The 8,574-nt window shown below is 39.0% G+C and overlaps 1 protein-coding gene across 4 annotated transcripts in view; it reads left to right on the forward strand.

The window, feature by feature from the left end:
• rptor (regulatory associated protein of MTOR, complex 1) overlaps positions 1–7,044 on the forward strand; it is a 170,082-nt gene extending 163,038 nt beyond the window's left edge. For all 4 annotated transcript variants that reach the window (XM_079337749.1, XM_079337751.1, XM_079337750.1 and 1 more), the window contains 4 exons: positions 1,591–1,677; positions 1,764–1,880; positions 2,849–2,978; positions 4,545–7,044. In XM_079337749.1, the coding sequence (XP_079193875.1) occupies positions 1,591–1,677; positions 1,764–1,880; positions 2,849–2,978; positions 4,545–4,613 (403 nt within the window). In that variant the 3' untranslated portion in view covers positions 4,614–7,044. The remainder of the gene's footprint in view (positions 1–1,590; positions 1,678–1,763; positions 1,881–2,848; positions 2,979–4,544) is intronic.
• Positions 7,045–8,574: the final 1,530 nt, after the last annotated feature.

Raw genomic sequence — 8,574 nt, forward strand, 5'->3', positions numbered from 1 at the left:
TTTTTTTTTTTTTTTTTTTAGTTCGAGACTGCAGATATTTGTTGGCCTTCATCAGAAACCATATTGGGCACTGGTTTAGCTCATTTGATAGAGCCGGCACCCTTAAAAAGACTACAGTTCTCCCTGCCTCAGCTTTTGATCTCCCTCCCTACATTTCCTGTCTCTAATTCCTGTCCCATCAGTAGAGGCATAAAAGGCCCCAAAACAATCTTTGTTGGAGGAAAATTAACCATGAACGATGAACACTGAAGGGTGATTTTGAGACTTGTTGAGTTTTTAATTTTAAAAATCTTAAGAATAAAAAAAACCTAAACGAAAGCAGGAATATTCAAATGACAAAATGCAAGCTGGCTTGGAGAGTGAACATTCAAATAGTTGGCTTTTACAGGGCTGCTCTGGTGGAATTGATTATTCATTTACAGTTTAATTTTCTTTGACTGTTGAACCATTATTTAAATACATCAGAACACACACAGCAGTTTCTGTGGACATTAACTTCTACAAAGTCCTACATTATTCACTCCTATAATCTATATTTATGATATATATGAGACTGTAAATCTCCCTCGGGGGTTGCCACCTCTTTTAACGGACCCTGGTGACATTGAATCCCCTCAGTTGGTTAAACATTATTTTAATTTCTGTCCCAAAGGGAAAAACATTGCAGTTAAACCATGAAGTGGCCCATAAATCTTTAAGTAAAGCTAATTTAATAGCTCCCCTCGGGCATGAAGTTACATCTCTCTGCAGCTATGTTGCTTCCCCCTGAGGTTCATACAGGACCAGTAAACTCGGCATGCAGGTTAGGCTAGGATTTTTTTTTTTTTCTGAAAGCTTTTTAGTAAATTGTGTGAGTTTGAGCTTTAAATCTTAACATGGTGGTCAATTGGAGGGAAACAAAATTATTGCTACCTCCCCTGTTTCTTGTTTACATCATTAGGTATTATGCTTTTGTTAAATGCTAACATGTGCAGGATTACATGCTCTGTCTTAACGTGTAGAGATATATTTCATTCAGTCTTAAAGACCATATTAGCCATTATTTATTTTTGTCATTTACATTTGAGTAAAGGAAGCACGCTCAATAGTAAGCCGAGATGCTACCATTTGACGTGTTGTAGCAGAGTTAGCTTGAAGCTAAAGATCAGTTCTTTGACAGCTCACAGTTAAACCATGACAGAGGATAAAACAGCACTAAACAATCTGAGAGCAATGCAGAGAAGATGGTCGTGGGCTTTTCATTTTTAGCTGCAATGCCAGCCCACATCAGAGTTGACTAAATTCATGTATGATTCCACACTGCCACCCAGTGGTTTTTACAAGTATTACATCCTGCAGCATAAAGAATTAGTAAGCGTGGTATGCTGCTGATTACTGAGGCTTTGTATTTTATTTGATAAGAAAGTATCTACTCATATGAATTACAACAGGAATGATTGAAGCTTATACACAACTGTTTCCTGCCCTGGATGGATTTTGTTATTTCCTTTTGTAACACTAATGTGAAAGAACTGTGAATTCACTGCAGGAGTCTTTGCAGTTCCTTGGTGAAAATGTGCTGACATGTTTCTGTCTCTTGTGTTTCTGCAGTCGGGTGATGACCTACAGAGAACATGGAGCCTGGGTAGTCAAAGCTCATCTACAGAAGGAGACAGATGGACATATTATCAGTGTCAGGTACGCTCCTTCTTTGTCCTTTAGGATGTATGCAAATAAACTTTTTACTGTTGGTTTTCTGTCCTGACTTTGACGCTCCCCACCAGTGTTAATGGAGACGTTCGATTCTTTGAACCTCGGACACCAGACTCTATCAACGTGCTGCAGACAGTGAAGGGGCTAACAGCGCTGGACATCCACCCAGAGGCCAATCTGTTCGCCTGGTGAGCTTTGTGTTTGACGAGCTCAAAAAAAAAAATCATAAAGTTTTCAAAAAGTTGATGTCATCTTTGACCTTAATATTGGTATTTTATGGACCTTATGGTGTGTAACAAATGGACGACATCCAACTCAGATGTCATCCATTAGTTTGTGGACACCTGGGGTTCATTTATTTTTTTGGCCTGAAGTGATCATATGATAATGAAGAAGTTGGTGAAAAGTTTAATTGATGCCTTTCCGACTCAGCAGATTTGCCCCCTGCTGGTCAGTAGCAAGACTGCAGGTTTCAGGTTCTTGTATGTGGGCTCTACTAATCAGCCAGATGCTCCACTTCTTCTTTACAGATTGTTGTCAGATCATGACACAGATACGCTTTAACGTCTGTCTTCCTCACTTCCAAATAAGATGGAGGAAATTATTAAAGACAGAGTTGGTGATTTTTGAAAACTAGCATGATTTTGAAAGTAGCATCCTCTCTGTTCTCCGTATTCACCCACCCCCTCCCCTCTGTGCTCCCTAAGAAGTCCCGCCCCTCACTTACATGCACAAGCTCCACTGGTTCAGAAGAAGATTTCAACTCATGCTTTGAGTGTGGGCTCATGCATGCATGGGGGAGAGAGGCTTGATTGGTTTATAAAACGTGTACCGAGTGCCAACATTGGTCGAAGTTTTTACATGTTTACAAGTGCAACAGATGACCAATATTTTTTGTTTCTTTTTCAGAGCACATAAGATCTTAATTACTGTCAGTACATAAAGACAATTTTAGCCAACATCTTGAAAAGTGTATATGGAGAAAATTACTTACTTTAATATTTCTATTTTGACTTGGGGTAAAAATGTATAAAGGTTCAGCTAGCCTCCATTAAAACAGTTAAATTCACCTCAAGAGAAATCCAATGCAGAATACACAGCTTCTGACAATATAATGTTTTCTCTCTCTGTCTCTGCATTGTCTGCTTTCCTCCAGTGGATCAATGAACCAGTTCATAGCAGTCTACAACTCTAACGGCGATGTGATCAGCAATATAAAGTATTATGACGGCTTCATGGGACAAAGGATCGGGGCCATCAGCTGTTTAGCTTTCCATCCTTTCTGGGTAAGAGAACAGTTTCCAGACCAGCTGTTATCGAACTGAGTTCCCTTTAAAATGTTGTTTATTATCTATCCCAATGAAGTGTAATGCAGCATGAGGATGAACATTTAACCAGTGAAGTGTAAACCTCAATATAGCATGTGGTGTAGCATTTAACCCCACGTTCATTAAGATCATTTTATACGCAGTAAAAATCAAAACACTTACATAAAAGGAAAGAGGGCCGTCATTGTGACGACGTCCAACAGTTCTCATCAGCCCTTTAGAAACATTATCCTCCTCAATAGACCTCATTCACCAAGTTTTCCTACATTTTATCTTGTGAAAGTTGATAAGAAAACCTACATTGAATCCCGGACGTGTTCTTTAACGAATGAATCGTTTGCAACTTTTTCCATTAATTGATGAAGGTCATGTCCTTGTACATTAGAATCTTCTGCATGTTTCTCCTAATTAGTGAAGGGACAAAAACAGCCCTCTAAAGAGTTGTACTGTATTTAAAAATCTGACTTTATTAAAGATTTTGATTATGATTGAAATAAAAGTTAAGCATATTCAAATCATGCAGGATGTTATGCATGGTATTCAATCACATAACAGACTTAAATTAAAAAATATTATGTCATATCATGTCAGCACTCACGTGTGTATGAGGGCCCCAGAAAAGAAAACGTCAGTGAATATCGTCTAAACTGTGAAAGTGGGTGTAAAGAACAGATTTCTTGTGAAGAACAGTTGTTGAATGAGCCCCAGTGTTTATTATCTTATTTGATCAAATAAGCTAATAAAGAAAAATTACTTTCTCCCACTGGCACAGCACCAAACAAAAGTGAAACATTTAACAGCTACAGAGATTTTAAGGTTCTTTAAAGCAATACATATGAAGGTATTTTAGACCATTTCTGAAGAGTGTTTTTTTTCCATATCTTTTCTTATATAAAGACTAAACATAGTGTGAAAACAATACAAATGCTAGACAAACAAAGGGGAGAAAACACAGTGTGAGAGGACTGTAAAGACAGTTAAAATAATTCAGACATAATCAGAGCTCAGACACCAAAAAGAAAGGTAGAAAGCTCCAGATTGGTTGGAAGACCTTGAGAAGGTAAAGAGTGAATTTCTGAACAAGTATCAGTCCATTTGTGTTCTTCTGGCTTTAGAGAGCCGTGAGCTCACCTTGGCATCACTTACAAGCACTGAAAGAAACATGTTTATATATCTGCTCAGTTTGCTCATTGTGGTAAATATAAAACGTTGAAAAGCTTCACCTTGACAGACCATCGGAAGCTGCTTGGAAGATAACTGTGAGGGTTTAGTTCTATAATCAGCTCAATGATTTAACCTGCACAGACATGTTCAAGTTTCACATGTTCTACGGTCGTTATCTCCATGTTGCAAATGAACAATGTCTTTGTCTTTTCAGAACATAACACTAACACGACGATAACACTTGTGAAGAAAATGTTTACATATAGTTATACAATTTATAGCAATATGTTTTTCACACAAACATCATATCCCTTGTATGAAGACTGTCTAACTTCTGTCTCGTTTTTTGTCCTTCTGCAGCCCCACTTGGCGGTGGGCAGCAACGACTACTACATGTCCATCTATTCAGCCGAGAAGAGGCTCAGATAACACACCAGCATTCATCACCCTCTCCCCCTCCCCTCCCCCCACCCCCCCCCCCCCCCCTCCCCCCACCACATATGACTTCTGACCCTGAGCCTCGAGCCCTGGGATGTAAATTACCTTTTTATTGTACATATGCAATTACCAACCTGAATGTTCTAGTGATGGCTGCTGACAAACTCATACTAGGAACTATGATATATATTATTATTGTTATTCTCATTGTTTATTCATATTCTTATTATGAAGCTAATGATTGTAGACTTGGCTGTGCTGAGGAGTGTGTATATTTAAATAGCATATACTTCAGAGTAGAGGTTTCTATTTTAAAGTCGTGGTACCTACCAATCACTGGGGCTCCTCCTCGCCGCACAGCGAGCATCCACTACCTGAACGAACTGTGACCCCAGGGAAGCTGTAAGTGGACAACACATACTGTTGAAGACTTTCTTTTGGTGTAAGAAACACAGATCAGACCTCTCCTGGACCCTGGTGTGTTTATTATTATTTTAACGGCCATCTCGCAGAGTTTGTTGTTTTGCAGCATTGTTGGAAAGACTGTACAGACTGAAAGATGGACTCTGCTCTTTCTCGGCTGACACGGTGACCAGGCAAACGTGAAGGGTGTTTGTTCCTGCGTGAGTGCGCGTTTGTTTAAATGGATCATAACACAGAGGGGCCCCACAGTGGGCCCTTATCGCCTTTGACTTTATGCCCAAAAAAAGATGCCTGCTCCTACTATTTCCTCCTTGCTTCCTGAACCCAAGTGTGCCAAACATAATCATACTTTCCATGCTAACTACTCTGTGGTGACTCAGACATCTTTTTCTTCCTTTTTTTTTTTTTTAATTAATTGCCTGCAAATAGGGAAAACCTCAACCCTGGAATGATACACACCAAAATATCACTAGAGAGAGAGGCCCGTTTACGCCATGCGGGGAATTCTGCAGGGCATCTGAAGTACCTGCCTCCCTGCTCCGCATAGCTCAAGCTCCTCATGTACGCTTCAGATAGAAAACCTCTCCTCCTTGGTTTGACTGAGATAGCACTACAGTGTGCTGTTGACAGCTGAACACGGTTACATTCGCCCAACGCTTGACCTGCAGCACCAAGTGCCACACTATAGCAATACAAACGCACGCTTCTCCATCCATAGTGCTGTGATTCTTCTGTGTTTCATTTCGAATAGCTGGAATGCCAGATGGCTGTCTTTTTTTTTTTTCACCTCATCGACTCACAACAAAGACAGGAAAGTATCAGTTCAATAGATTTATTCCTGATAGTCCTTTTGCTTATCAACTTCTGAAGAAACCCTTAAAGCACACGGCACTGTAGGTGTCGAGAAGTTTGCGGTTGTGACTCCTCACAAAAGAGATAACCTGATTGCCACTCTCTCGAGCATTTTGTTCATTTTGACGCATATTCTGTCGGTTTCCGTTTTTTTTTCTTTAAGTTTTGGATTTTGTTTTATTTCAGATGTTTTTGGTTTGATTCTGTTAAAGTTGGATTCTTACAATAAGTTTCATGTTAATGATCAGATCTCTGTAACTCTGAACCTGTTTATGCTCACTGTGTCCAGTCCAGTGAGTCTCGCTCAGGTACCTTTTTGAGCAAAGTTGGAACTTTCAGCCTCCCTGGTATCAGTGTCAGTGATAGTAAGTCACATGAGCGGATGTGATGTCACTGCAGAGATCATGGAAGCTGTTGACGTGCGTGTCTTTGTGGTGCTGTTTGGTAAAATGCCTTCTTTCTTCTTCTTCTTTTTTTAAGCATCGTCGGCGTCATTGTGCCTCGTCTCTGGGGCTGAAGCTTTGCTTATTTAGCTTTTAAAATCTTGTTTCTCCTTATTTTTTTGTAATTTATGTTTTTAATTGTGCTGGCGTTTCCTTTGCCTTAGCCTCAGTGAAGTGGAGGGAAAAAGTGGGGACAGCCTTATGTTCACACACACAAACACACACTCTGCACTTAGGTATTTTGGATCCCCTGTCATTGGCAATGTACCCCTTTATCTCTGCTCTCTTTTGTCTGCTGCCTCACCCATCCATGTCAGTCATCCTGTGCTTTGCGTCCCCCCCAGCAGAAGGAATAACTGGCTCATGGACTAAAAGTGAAATTAAAAAACACCAGACAGTCTGTAGAAGTGGCTGCAGTTGCAGTCCCCCACATTACTTCTCACCCTCACCCTGTCGCTGATCTCTTGGGCAGCCTTTGGTTCGCCTAAGAGTTTGGTGTCGGAGCCATTTTCTCAGAATCACGTTCATCTCTAAGAATCCTGCTCTGAGTTTTAAGATTTTAGAACAGACGATAAAGAAGAGACTTTATCAAAGTAGTAAGAAAAGAAAACAATCAGGTTTGTCCCTGTGACTGTAGACTGCTCTGCTGATGGTTTATAAGACAGGAGATTAAATCAATGAAATAAACCAAATACAACACCGGACTGGACTTGTTTGATGTTTCTGGCATTTACACTTTAAGGTCATATTCTGCCTCAGATTTCCTTCTTTCTCTGTATAACTGCAGCTTTGTTCAGTTTTAGAACTTAAACGTCTCAGTGTAGCACATCAGGTTGTCTTTTCATGAGATCACATATTCTTTATTGTGATCTGGTACATTCACTCAATAATTTCAAGTGTGAAGAAATTAAATAAACATTTATTTCTCCATCATGAAACACAAAGGTATAAACTGCCTTATGCTGCAACGTTAAACCATCTGTTGTGAAATAATGTGGAATATAATGGCTCAAATTAGGACATCCTATGCCCTTGACTGAACAGACTAAATTAAACGCATTATGATTGTAATTGAAAGTTCCTGCCAATTTCAAACCTGTGCTCTGCTCCATGACAAACCTCATGAGGTTTGAGTCTGTTCACTTTACCAGCCAATATTAAAACCTGTTATTCTGAAAAACTTCCAGCAACACATTTTTATGTAAGTATAATAACCTGCAAAGACTTTTAGTATAATGCTTCTGGGATCAGCTTTCAAATGATTTCAAATAATTCCTTGAAAAAGTAAAGTCCTCATTACTTTTAATTAAACATTAAGGTTATTTTTAAAAGTTTATTTTATGCAGTCATTTCTTCAAAGACAATTTTACTGTTCAGTTTCACTTTTAACGATGTTAGAGGTATCAGCATTATACCCATTTCAGTCAATCAGAAAGCCCCCTGGCCCCCTCCCAGCCTGACAAGTTAAACATCCAACTTCGGTGGGATCAACAACAAAAACTTTCAGATGTAATGTTGAAACACCATGAACTCTAAGAGGATGTGTTTCATATGATTAGCCCTAAAGTAATGTCACACTCGTGGACTGCAATGACCAGTTACAAACTAATACAAAAGTAAAAATGTAACATGAGCCAAACTTTACTTTTGATTAGTAAATATATAGTTTTTTCATGGAGGTGTTCGTACATTCAATTGTCTCTTCATGGAGGTGTGGAGGGAGACAAACTCCACCTTTGAATGGAAAATCCTGCACTCTACTCATCACCAATTTGTGAACACACTTGATTAAGGTCCAGAGGCACCAACACTTTGTGATTTTTCTATTAAGTTGGTGATACTTAGCAAGAGTAGTATGCTGGATTTTTCCTTTCAAGTTATTAAGTTTATAAAAAGATTCTTAGCTTCAACGCGGCCAACTTTTGTCTCAGGAAATGCTGAGAACACAGTTGAACTGTGTATTGAAGAATGTCTATTTTCCTTCATTGTTTTTTTTTTTATTTTGTTTTTTGACCAAATAAACATACACACTACTACTACTACTACTAAAGAGATATAACAACAAATAAGTAGAGGAAGACTTTCGAATAAGAAGATTTCAATTTCTTTACTTGTTTGTGTTATTTTCCTCAAAACAAGGGAAAGCACCATTATGAAAAAAAGGTTTAGGGTTAAAATCAGGCATGAAAATAGTTTTTTATGTTGTCGGGATTTGTCTGCATTTCTGGTACTGA

The sequence above is a fragment of the Symphodus melops genome (assembly GCF_947650265.1).
Source record: "Symphodus melops genome assembly, chromosome: 2".
Classification (NCBI taxonomy): Eukaryota; Metazoa; Chordata; class Actinopteri; order Labriformes; family Labridae; genus Symphodus; species Symphodus melops.